This window comes from Epargyreus clarus, unplaced genomic scaffold, assembly GCF_041222505.1.
Source record: "Epargyreus clarus isolate Ecla_fem2 unplaced genomic scaffold, WU_Ecla_fem_2.2 ptg000007l, whole genome shotgun sequence".
NCBI classification, from domain to species: domain Eukaryota; kingdom Metazoa; phylum Arthropoda; class Insecta; order Lepidoptera; family Hesperiidae; genus Epargyreus; species Epargyreus clarus.
The window spans coordinates 16,670,431-16,683,883 of record NW_027332215.1 but is presented as its reverse complement, the minus strand read 5'-3'; the positions used below and the strand labels follow the sequence as shown (position 1 = coordinate 16,683,883).

Sequence of the window (13,453 nt, the reverse complement as noted above, 5' to 3'; positions counted from 1 at the left end):
TTGCATACCCCATGGTAAACATATGATTTGGCAGATTTAGCTCAGAAACTACGAAAGTCCTTAATTACAACGCTGGTTTAATGCGGGTTAGATTGTACTAACCGTATCAGTATACCGGTTAACTATTAATCTTCTTCTTCTTCTTGAAGTTATTAAACTGCCTAACTGCCTAAACTTACTTGACTATTATAAATAGGCTTCTAAGCAAGAAAAACCTCAAGAAAATTGTCCATTACCATTCAACCATAAACTTTATAGTTTCAAAACAATGAGGATGAAGATAGATAATAAGAATCTAGAGAAATTGTATCAATTTTATTAACTTGAGTGTCTTTTACGTTGGCATAATAAGGTTTTATAATATTTTACAATCACGAAGTTTCAGAAATTTTATAATGAACTGTTTTGATTTAGGATTATCTTAAAGCCAGAATCTTGAGCTAAAAGATAAGTAAAGCATTATTTAAGCCGGATCATAACTAGCTGTTACCGCGAGATAGGTAATGGAAGTACCGGTAAACTCTAAAGTTCTGCATAAAATCAGTGAGGAGCTAAAACAACTACGAAATGTGGTCGCTTAAATCTCAAACTCCTAATATAAACTTTGTTTATATCTATAAATCTTTCAATCAAAGTAAATCGGTGTCCTTCAATATTCTCTGATTTAGTATCCTCGCAATTTCGAATTAGTTACCTACTTTCGCAAACAAAAAATAAAACAGAGATATTGTTACGGATTATGGAAGTTACAACACGTTTTAAAAGCATAAAAATTGGGCTTTATTAAATTTCGTCACTTCATTGCTGGAGCAATGTAACCATTTTTTAGAGGCTGCTAAAACTGTGAGAACATGAACCCTCTATAATAAAAGGTTGCTTTATTGGAAATACGTTCTAAACGAGTTTTATGGATTTAATAAAGCGGTGAATAAGTGAGACGAGGTAGGTCGATAAGGTAAGGGTGGTCCACGAGGGTTGAAGATATGGATTCTTCTCTCAAATTTCAGCGATAAAAGGTTCGACGTGTTGTACATATAAATAGCCACAACGTTTAATGGCTAACCTTTTCTAAATATAGATATTAAAATCGCGCGCCCATTTTATTGCTATTGAAATACGATAACATTTTACCTGTTATATTTTATGGGGTTATTTTTATGCTATCCTCACACAACCCCTTTTTATAATATAGACAATAAAATATAATTTTATAAAGTTTATTGTAATTAATTGTAATTTACAATAAATTAACAGTAATTTTCATGAAGTTAATGTTTTAAGTTAATTAGGTCATGGTTATAGTGCAAGAAACCGGAAATATCCGAAGTGAAGCGCTTATCATAAAACTTTAATATGAACAAGTCCATTAAATTCAAGCTTTGAGGATATTAAAATATTTAAGTACCTTTTAGGGGTCATTCTCGGAGCTTAGTAAGCTCCATTTAGTCCACTCGTTACAAAGTTTCTACTTCATTGAGAAATACGAGTAAGTTCGTGATGGTAATAATGTGTTTTCCTTTTCCTTATCAATTTATGTCTCAAAGAGAAAATCTCCAGGAATATGGTACCGGTTGAAAGTACCATGAAACCATCTAAGTTATTAAGAGTCGGCTCGCCTCTTCAATCAATCTGCGGAAGAGCTTAGTGTGTTTCATTTGGAATGGTAATTGACGTGGCAGTTAATATCAACTTAATTCTGATCGTACTCGTATACTGCCACATCATTTTTGCGGATACAAGTTTGAAGCTTAGAGTTACTCATCCTCAATTATTACTGTCTCACTTGACATAAGTCTCGAGAGAAAAAATAAGACAAGAGATAAGGTTGTGATTATTTTGTATAATTCGAAGAACTTTGTGGACCTCTTAGGCGTATTGGTAATGGTTGTATTTATTGTTGAAGAAAACACAATCATCTCAATGGTATCGAGGCCTACTCAGATTAAGAGTACTGTATTTTTTTAAAATCATAATCGCAAAATCTTAACGTCTCTTCTTAGTTTAGACCGGTCAAAGTAACGTCGACGGCTCAATGTTATTATGATCTTAATTGAAATCCAGTGCCCCGTCTAAGCGGAACCTATCCCGCACTTCAATCCCGGTAACTTCATTAGTCAGGCATAAAAGCCACGTCACTGCACCGTAAAAGGTGCAATAAAGCGTTGTGAAAAATTTACGACCGAGAACCAGATCTGCCGTAACGAGATCCGCCCGCTGTCAGCGCAAATACTTATTTGTCTTTATACTGACCCTACATTTGTCAGCACTCAATACTTGGAATCGGGAAGTTTTTGTTGAAGAAAGTTGTCATAATGTAAGAGTAGCAGACGAGCGTGCAGTCCGCCTGATGGTAATTGGCTACAGCCGCCCATATGCATCTGTGATTAACCCCAGATAAAATTACATTTGTCAGGTCGCCCTCAAATGCACCGCTACCCCTGACGACTAAACTGGAATGCCTGGGATAAGTACCAATGTCTTAACATACACAAAGTGTAGTAGCTTCAAAATATTTTTTGTAGTAAAATAATGTTTGTATAGCATTACAATATGGTTCAAATAACTGCATTTTTACCCGACTGTTATATTTTTAGCATAGATTTTTCTGAGCGCCTTCAGTTGTAGAGATTTCAGGTATTAGGATACTTTCTTAGATATTATTTGGATTTTAGTAAGTATCTGTTCTGTTTCTTTTGTTATTTGTAATATAATACAAGTCAATTGTTATCATTATAAAAATTGGTGGATATAATAATGAGTACATATGTATATGTCTACTTACTTTTTGTAACTTAATTATGGCTGTATTCCTTCTCTTTCTTGCTAACTTGATTAAACTTTGAAGCAAACAAGCACTTTAGCTGTAATATGCGAAAACTATTAAATGGTATGTAATTATATTGTAAGTAACTTAGTTTTTAAGCACTGTTTGTTTTCCGAATAAAATAAAATATATATTTATGGCTGTACTCTGTAATTGACGGTTTCGAGTCATATAAGTTTTAAATATCCATTTCAATTTATTAACCAAGATTTGCAACTAAATAAGTGAGCGGCTAAAAGTTTACTAAAGCGCAAATAGCTTCGCAGCGTTTTAACTTTGTTAACTATTGTTTCTTTGCACTTCCATTTAAGTCCCCAGAGCTGTAAAACCTACAACATGAAATCTCAGTAATATTTTCTAAGAGTAAAGTCGCTTGCTTGAAATCTGCACAAGGGGAATTGTTTTGTAGGTAACTCGCATTGTAAACAAACTGCAATGGGCTAGTTTTAAGTGACAAATTAAAGTGGGAGGATATTCTATTTTGCACCTGCAGTCAAATTGAAGGGCCATTCATAAGGTACGTAGGTACACGACCACGATGAACTTAATGAAACAATAACAATAATATAATTTACTATGAAAAATCGGCAATCACTTAACTACCAATTTTCTTTTATAAATGCGCTTTAATTAGGTAGGCGTCATCTACAATAAAAAAATACATATGGTTTTTCAGATTATAAACATACACTTTGTCATTATTCATGTATTTGTGTTTTTACAAAAAAGTGTTAAGGTTTAATATAAGTAAGAAGCAAATGAACAATTTAATTCAGTGCGCAGTTCGGTAAAATGATAGTTGTAAAATAACAATTACATAATGTATTTCATTTGACATTGCAATAATTTAAAAATTTTGTTCGTCCAAAGGTTGTTATTACGATAAATTACGAGGCTACCTGCATCGAGTTGATCAAAGATCATCGGAAAACAAAATACGGTAGGTGGTTCGATGCTAGCCTTGGGGCAGGAACAGTTGCGATGCAGCTAGGTGATCTGTCACCCTGATAAGGGACTTACTGTAGCTACGATTCTGTTAATATCGTAAAAATGGAATGGTTGAATTCGATTCTGCACTAAAATGTCCGAATTAAAAGGGATACAAAATGGGAAAAGTGCTACAGTGGCACGTCAGTTGTCATTTGCCAGCGCTATGATGTTAGTTATAAAGTGATGATAGTTATAAACAACAACATACTTAGAGGTCGCTGAACCTCATTTTTTGCAGTCGGTTAATGATAATTTTCGTTACGATATTGTGAAAAACCACCTTTAATTGCAGGTCTGTGTGAAAAACTAAAATAAAATTAGATAAATATGCAATTTAACATGTTGGATTGATATTGAGTGATTGTAGTAGGTAGTATTGATAGAGTGATTATAATAATACTTGTAGTATAAATATTTTGTGTTACAATATTAATGTACGAGTAGATAAGATAAGTAATTGATGTGAAACATCTATAGCCGCACGTAAAACCGATTTCTGGCGTGGCGACGCATGCCGTGGCGCCGCCACGCTATACGATGGTATATATATACAGTCTATATGCAGTAGTGTGTACGGTGTGGCGACGCGTCGCCATGCGCAATCGTAATATTTTATTTTATCATTATGACATATTTAGTTCCTATCACAATATGTTCTTTTCTGCATATTACTTTTACAAAATAATGTCGATGTTTCACATCTGCCAGGCGTCCCGTGACGGCTCACATTTTTTATTTTCAATAAAACCTCCTGAAATTTCCTATCATGAATTTTGACCAATAGGCAAAAACAAGACTAATCTAAATATTACCAATGGTGGCAACCACAAATTTTGACATGTTTTATTGGACAATATTTCAATTGGAGTTAATGAATTTATTTCACATTGACTATGATCATGTTTTTTTATATAATATAGGAGTAGCAGACGAGCATGCAGTCTACCTGATGGTAAGTGGCTACTGCCGCCCATGAACATCTGTAATCAACCCCAGATAGGATTACATATTCCTACCTGAGGTCGGGCACAGATGCGCCGCTATCCCTGAGGACTAAGCTGGAACGCCTCGGAAAAGTATGTCTCCCTTACCACACCCTTCGAAACGGAACACAGTAGCGCCTAACACTGCTGTTATTAGGTAGAAATAGGTGTGGCGGTGGATCCGCCAGAGTCGAACCACAAAGGGTTCTACCACCTTCGATATATCTGTATACATATTATGCCGTTAAAGTCCCTATTGTTTACTTAAGCCGTTTCAACGTTCCTAAAAATATTGTATGAACTTGAATAGAATTTCGCTTTCGCTAATTTATTCTTTTGAAACATAAATATTGGCTAACCTTCACTGTGAAACTTTTCTATTATTTTATTATTGAATATTCTAACAATCAATATCTAACAAATTTTCGTTTGCGTAAGGTTAGTTGATTGAAATTGCTTTTGTATTGTTACGCATGTACGAGTAAGTGTTCTTAATTAATGTTTATTAATTACACAGTTTTAGTAAGTATTCAAATTTTAAAACTAATAGGGCTGTACTGCCGATTATCTGTTATCTGTGCACATGTTATGAAGAAGTGATCTATAAATTGTACTTCAAATCGGAATGCTAATAACTATTACCCAACTTCTACCCAATGAATCTAACAGTAAGTATTTAAATAGGGTAAACAAAACATAAATATTAGATAAATATCGAAATACATCGCTTTATAAAAAAAATAACTCGAATAGAATCCACGAGCATAGAGTAAAAAATTAAAAATATTACTGACCTGGCAAAGAGTTCATTCAGCAGGCGTACCAATTCCTCAGCAGTGCATTGGTCCGATAGGGAGGTGAATCCGCAGATGTCGGCGAACAGAATGCTACAAATAAAAAATGCACAGATTAAAATATTATAAATGTAGCGAATACCAAATAATTACAAATATATGTAAATATTACTAAGAGAGAATAAAAATTCTACAGGGAGTTATATAAGAGATGTAATAAACTTTAAATATCGTTTTTATGCTTGCAGAGCAACACAAATAGTTTTTGAAAAGCATTTGAAATCCCTTTATAATCTAATATAGATAGATATAAAGCATTAAAAAATCTACAAATTGTAGGTATAAGGTTTGATTAATAAAAATGTGTATTATTTTGAAAAATCAATCTAATTCTGGCAGTAAATATGAGTGTGTTTTCTTATTTTTCCGTAATATAGGATATCTTTATGATTTACGATTCATTGTCTTGTTCTGTCTTCTCTTTATCTATATTGTCTTTTTTTTTTCACGGGATGTTGTTCAGTAGTATCTATGACATTATTTTAGTGCCAGTTATTAAGTCTTAAACTAAACATGAGATTGAACTTTCGTAGGTCTACTGTGAAGACACAATTGTAACGTATTTTGCTTAAAATAGCTGCTAATAAATATAATCATACATTGTCATCGAAATCAAACGTTTATGCAATTTTTTGGCTCAATCAGCAGCAGTTAAATGGTTTAAAATTTAGTTGCAACTAGAGATGGGCAGAGGGTTTAAACCCATCGGGAATAAACCGAGTTTTTACCCGGTCGTTGGGAAGAAATAGGGTTTAAACCCGAAAATGGGTTTTTATTCGGGTATTTACTATTTTCATGCATATCTATCCTTTTTTAAGCGCAATTATTACTTTGATGATGATACTGTACTAAATATGCACTGTAAAAAGACATTTACAGCGCCAAAATGCCATTTTATCACGCCATTATAGAAGCAGACTTAAGTAAGAAGCCAATCAATCAGCCTATGCTTTTGATGCAAATTTCAAACAATGTCCACGTCCCGTTGTTATTCTAGAATATAATATCCTCTGGCCGCTACATTTTATCTAGGAAACATGTATGTTTCCTAGATAAAAAGTAGTATATGTCGTCCTCTGACTACTGCAACAAAGTATTTATTATAGGGTGAAATTTTGAAATGAGCCTTCAGGACCAAATCCTAAACTATAAGGATCAGCTAAAACGACACCTTAATTGTCAAGATTTCTCTCACCAGATCCGAATGTATTAAAAATAAAAAGATTAAAATAAAAAAAATAAAAATAAAAAAATAAATTAGATTAAAATAAAAAAGATTTACAAACATACAAAATATGCACGAAAAACAACCCTTTTGTGGCAGTCGGGTTAAAAAGTAGGTAAAACCTCAAAACTAAAACATAAAAAAATGTAAAAACGTTGAAAATACCGTAGAAAGTTCTAGTACCTATATCTATTCAATAAATATTTGAACATTTAAAAAACTGTCTACAGATTTTATGAAATCATTTTTAAATAACCAAATAAATTCCCTGTGGGAGAGAATAAACGGGTCTCTATCGGGTTTAAACCCAGTACTGGGTTTAAACCGGGTGTTTTGCCTATCTCTAGTTGCAACATTTGACCCTCACAGACATACGAACCAACAATATAAGGTAAATAAAAGGTTTCACGAGTAAACAATTATATAATATAGTCGTAGTAGTAATTAGTATAATATAGTCGTTTTAATTGGTTTCAAATTTAAAGCGTGAATTCCATCCCGCGTAATTATAGTGCAGTTGTATGCAATTAGTGCACATATTACAGAGTAAGCTTTTGTTTAGTTGGTATCAAATTCTGTTCAGAAACTTCTAACATAGAAACCGACGGGTGCTACAAAGTTACCGACTATCTCAAAGTCCTCTCGGAATACGCCAGAGTAATTTGATGTCAACATTTCCACGATGTTACTAATTTGCTTCAACAAATGGAAATGTCGTAGGTAATGGAATGCAATATTGTGTTCATAGACTTATTTTTTTTATATTAGCATCCTATATCTATGATTGTGTCACATACTCAATATTGCATTGCAGTATGTAATTAACAATATATTAAATACTACTTTCTATGAAAGGCGTAAAGTTACACTATTACTTTCAGTATAAGATAGCGCAATTGAAACCGCGGTATCAAGCTAGTGGTTGAATAAAATGCCTTAAAACTCATCTAAGTATTTCAGTGCAAAACGAAGCCGAACATTTATGCAATTTATATTACAAAGAGTTCAAAGCACTTTAACGAGCTTCGGAAAACCTTGTTTTAAATTGAATTTTATTGCTATTTCACATTTACCTTTGTATACCTGGGAAGATTGCTGGTAATTTAAAATCTCAAATATTAGAGTATTACATTGTAGGTAAATTTTTCCATATAATATTTTTATGTCAGTTCCTTCATAAGTGTCACAAAGGACTATTGGACGGGACCGTATTGTATAACAATCTTTGTTGCACTAATAATTTTTAATGCTTAGTTCGGGTTGCACCTTAAACAATTTTAAAGTTAACTATAACAATCTTGTAACAATTTTGTGTTGCACCAAGTTATTTTCATTGCCACCACGATCTTAGTCGACGCTGACAAATACGGAAGTTGACAAAAACAATAACTTTAATCGAAACCGATTGGTAAATGATAAGTGTTATATTTAACATCTTGTCAACCGCAACTATTCCTTTTTAAAGAGTATTTATTTAGATACGACAGATAATAGTTCCACACGATCAATACTTTTTATGCTTAAGTTTTAGGATTACTTTTATTCTACATGGTTAAATATTATATTTGGAAACGATCAAACCCCCCGTAACATCGTGATAATAGGAAAAGGTTAAGAATGATAAGTAATAATTAATAACTGCTGCCAATGTACATCTATAATTAACTCTGGATAGTCCTGTTTGAGATCGGCTATGCGTCAGTCAGTTATCCAAATGAAGAATTTATTTGATTTGGATGGGGCTGTTCTTCGAGTATCTTTGGTGACTGGCATTAGAAATAATTTTAAATCATAAGTATCCTAAATACAGATAATAGAAAGCATTGTTCAATACTACACAATGTTCCCTAAAATATTCAGGGAAGCTAATTACCAAAGTAGCGGCAGGCATCAAACGGCGAACCTTCAGCTACAATAAGTTATAATTTGTTTAAGAGCCTGAATAACTCGAAAAGGTAGCGAAAATATTGAAATGCCAAAGTGCCTTTGTGGCGGTGAAGAGGTCAGGGCAGGTGAGCCTTCGCTCCAATAAACAAGAGGCGTTTCGTGTCCAAGAGAGATATCCAACGTGATCGCTAAGATAGATAGATTTATTCTCGTCCATTATAATTATATTACGCAGGTATTTACCTAAAACCAACATAATCGGAAATTTGGAATTAAATCAGACGAATATTCCGCTATCGTGGCGAAAACAAACATTATTTGTATATAGGCAGAAACGCGGAATAATTTAAGGCCTTTGTAAGACAACGATCGTGTACCTACATACTTGAAGATACTTATAACATATTACCGCTCGAAGTAACGAATTTAAGACCAATATTATGTACTCGTACATTAAACGCGCGACTAAAACTAAGGCCACCTTTTAGAAAATTCGCTAACTTCACTAGCGCAGTTGACGAACTGAGCGCGAAATTTTAAACTTTCAACAACAAAGTTTTATGGAAGTTCAAGTGTGAAACAGGGCACACACGACGCTGTGAAGTTTTCTTCTAGAAGTTCTTTCACGTACGAGTTGGCATAGTTGTGTGAGCCTTTTATAGAGACGTATATAAGAATTTTAACGTGCCGTATATTTCTCTCATTTACTAATTTAACTAACATACAAATTTTACTTATAAGGACAGATGAAAAGTAAATGTTGAAAATTTTTAGGTTTGCTACTTCTACATTATAACAAAATATTTAAAGACTTATAGGGGTTTTAAAATAAAGTATATATAAGTAAAAAAAAACTAGTGTAGGTACTTACCTAACATTCTCATACCGTTGAATGTAGATCTTGTGGAATTGTTCCTGGCGGGGTTGGTTGGCGATGTCGGCCTTCATCTCCATGGCGACGTGGCGGGGCAGCACGGACAGCAGCAGGCGTTCCTGCAAGAAACCTGCTTTCAAGATCGGAACTAAAATGCTAAAATAAATTGTAGAAGATGGTCGAACTGTTGGTGCTTTGATTGCGGAGAAGCCACCGCCATATTTATTGCTGCTTTATAAAAATAATGTACTATATTGTTCTGGTTTGAAGGGTGTGATAAGAAAGAAGCTTATTCGAGGAGTTCTAATTCAGTTCTCATGGGTAGCAACGCATCTGTGATCCACCTCAGGACGACCTCTCCAAGAGCAGCTGTGACCTCCTCTCATCAGGCTAGTTTGGTATATCAATCACATCCAAATGGTATTAATACTCAGGTATCAATGTCAAAGTACGTTTATATATCATTTGTACATTGAGTGAGTACTAATTATAACAATGAAACAAGCTTATTAATTAGCAATATCTATTTATAAACTGCAACCCTCAACGACGCAGTGCGCCCGCTGCTAACGTTCTAACCACTTTAAAATTACATAATCGTGTTTCAATTAAATTACTTATATCTATTACCATCTATGTGCTTTATGTCTAGCTAGCTTTTATCCGTGGCTTCGCTCGCGGTCAGAGGTCTGTCACAGTACAATAACTTGATAACATAGTAATTAAGCTCATCCTGACAAAATATAAGTTCCCAATGTTATACTTTACTATCAATCGGTGACATCAATTTGGTTAGTACAACTCAGGAACAATACTATTTTTGGAGACAAAAGATACCCTATGTAATTTTCTAGACCCCTGATAATATAGTTAAGGCGTGAAAAATTATCATGCTAACAAATCAACTGAACTTCTGAATACTGTCAAGGCTGATTGTCAAGAAATTTTGTTCACACGTTGTCGGGGGTTCAGTACCCTTAGTATGAGGTTTTACGTTTTTACAAAATGACAGTTTTTGTATTTGTTTACGTATTACATACATTTACATTCAGTTCTGATACAGTTCGCTAGGAGCGTTGATTGGAAATGTATGGGCAATACGTAAACAAATACAAAAACAGTATATTTTGTAAAAACTTATACTAAGGGTACTGAAAAGGATGTAGGGAACGTTTAGGCTTTTTAAGATACATAAAAACCTCTGACCCCGAGCGAAGCGGCGAGTGAAAGCTAGTCATTAATAAAGTTAATATTAATAACATTCCCAAGACATAAATAATCATATCATTCATTATATTATTCTCTTTGTTTCGGACTTTCATTAAGTCTTACATGGAAAACAATGTAACACGAATAAACATTACAAACGGCTAACAATTACAAACGATTAATGTTCTTTGATATGAAAACGGAAACGTTATTATGTTTAGAGATTCATTAATACGGGTTTGTTTATATGGTTTAACACGTTAGCTGCGGAACGCGGCTTAAAACACCTCGTCCATGTCTGGTCGTTATAGCGGTAAGAAAAAACTTTAACTTCTCTGTGGTGCGAGAGGCATAACTTCCGTCTGGTTCAGTGTAGGAGAGTGATAACTATATGTTTGTGATGTGCTACTGATTCCTAGTTCTATGGTACACCAACCTAATGTCGGGTTTGTTAGACCTCGTACCGCACTGAACAAATAATAATGCTAACACAGTGCGGAACGAGGTTGGGAACGCCTCGTTTCCCCACGCACCTCGTACCGCACCCCACGCTAGCTTCACGTGGTTAGTGTTGTGCAACGCAGTCGAGGCTGCGTAGCGACGAAGTAGGACCGCTGTCTTTATGTTGAAAATTATCATGTCGAAACGTTGCCGAAAAAAGTTGATCATGGAGGAAGATGAAGAAAAACCGGTTGAAAAATCTGAGCCAGAATCAGAATACAGGAAGATATTTCAAAAATAGGTAAGTCACAAATATACTCTGTCTAGGTGAAAGTCCAGTAGTGAGACTTGGCAGGCTAGGCGTATATCCGTATAGTAAGAAATTACATTATAGATAATTACGTTTCCTGTTATGGTTCAAACAAAAGTTAAGTAGCTACATTATTGATATAGGAAACGTAGGCAAAATCGTTACCGAGTATTCCGATTACTCTTTACCCTAATCTACTCGCTCCTACTTTTCAGAATCCACTGCAAAGAAAGCACATCATCTCGATAAGGGTCCAAAGAAGAAGAGATGTGTCGGATGCTACGAAAAACTCCGCACATTCTTGACATGTCATGAGGCAGACAAAAAAACCAAAAAAAAAAATCTCACGGAATGCACTGTTTGCAAAAAACCTTATTGTCTGAAATGTTTCAATGAAAAACATCCATAACTTTCCCCTTTTTGTATTCATTCTGTCCATAACGTTGATAAATAAAAACAATAAAATAAAATCGATATTTATTTTCCCATCACTAAATTATATGGAAACCTGCCATTTTTCAGTGCGGTCCGAGGTGCATTAGACCCACATTTTATTTTACCCATAGAATCTAAAGTAACGAATTTAACCAAGGGCGGCGGCAGTTTTAGGTTAATCAACTCATTGTTAATAATAATCAAGACAAAAGCCGTCGATTTTGTCTTATTTGGCGCCAAAAAAAGGATTTTAGTCTCCTTCGGGCGGTGGGATTTAACACGCCTCGTGCCGCCACAATGTCGGATATAGGACGAGGTTTAAAACAACTCGTAACGCAGTAATGGAAAGTACAGAAAAATCTGTGCCGCAGGGAACGTGTTAAAGTATCTATATTATTAACACGCTTTTATTAGCTTGGGTTGTACGTTTGTATGTACGTATGTACGTAACAGTAACGGAATCTTTGAGCCCGATTTCTATCCACTTTGAACGTTTAGTTTAATTCAAAATTTTGAAGAATTATCAAGAACCGATGACAATACATGATTTTAATAATTTTGTACCATTGTCCTTATCAATATCCTCAGGATTAACGATTTTCGAGGCGAGAGAAAGCGCCTTATGGAGCCTTCAGGCAAAGTTACTAGATTGATTTTTAGCTTTGGAAAATAATAATGTTATTTCCCTATAACTCAAATGTACTGAAACATATCTATAATATCATCTCGTAGAATGATTTAAGGATTCCGTACTCAAAGGATAAAACGAAACCCTCCGCTGTCTGTTCGTGAGTCACAGGGCTTTATCTCTTAAACCGTAATAGATATACACTTGATTTTTTTTTACAAACGATGCATGATGGTGGTCGCTATAACAACAAATACTAAAAATTAATAAAATAAATATAGTTTAAGAAATAGATTTAGGATATAGTAAAGTGTGGGGTGCTCCATTTATCAGGTTCGAAAAGCGCCCCACACTTTTTCCACAATTATACTATAATCGTTCCTTAATTGATTCCTAGATTGAAGATTATTTTTTTGCTTTTTAGTTGATTTTAACATAAAAGCGTGTTTATTAGTTTTTTAAACTATATTTATTATGTATTATATTTCAATGTAGCTTTATTTTCCTTTCGCGTACGGTAACAGGTAGGTATAGTATCGGTTGCTAATCGATAATTTTCGTGGCGTAAAAATAAAACAATGAAACAAGATGAATTAATAAATAAATATAATGCTATAGTAGGTACCTATAATAAAGGTTCCGCGGCTAGCCTTGGATCTTCAAAGTGAGGATTTAGGATATAGTATTGAGTATACCTATCATATTAGTTAAAGATGAGTAGTTTTATCACCTTATTATTGACATTCATAATACAGGGAATTTGCCACAAAAGCATCTGCCAATTTGTCCTTGC

At 34.1% G+C, this 13,453-nt stretch overlaps 1 protein-coding gene across 1 annotated transcript in view; it reads right to left on the bottom strand.

Moving 5' to 3' along the window:
- The window catches only part of LOC140743786 (adenylate cyclase type 5-like), a 44,262-nt gene that overhangs the window by 16,144 nt on the left and 14,665 nt on the right, over positions 1-13,453 (bottom strand). The window contains exons 6-7 of the mRNA XM_073075374.1: positions 9,635-9,756; positions 5,592-5,684 (exon numbers count right to left, since the gene is read on the bottom strand). Coding sequence (XP_072931475.1) covers positions 5,592-5,684; positions 9,635-9,756 — 215 coding nt within the window. The remainder of the gene's footprint in view (positions 1-5,591; positions 5,685-9,634; positions 9,757-13,453) is intronic.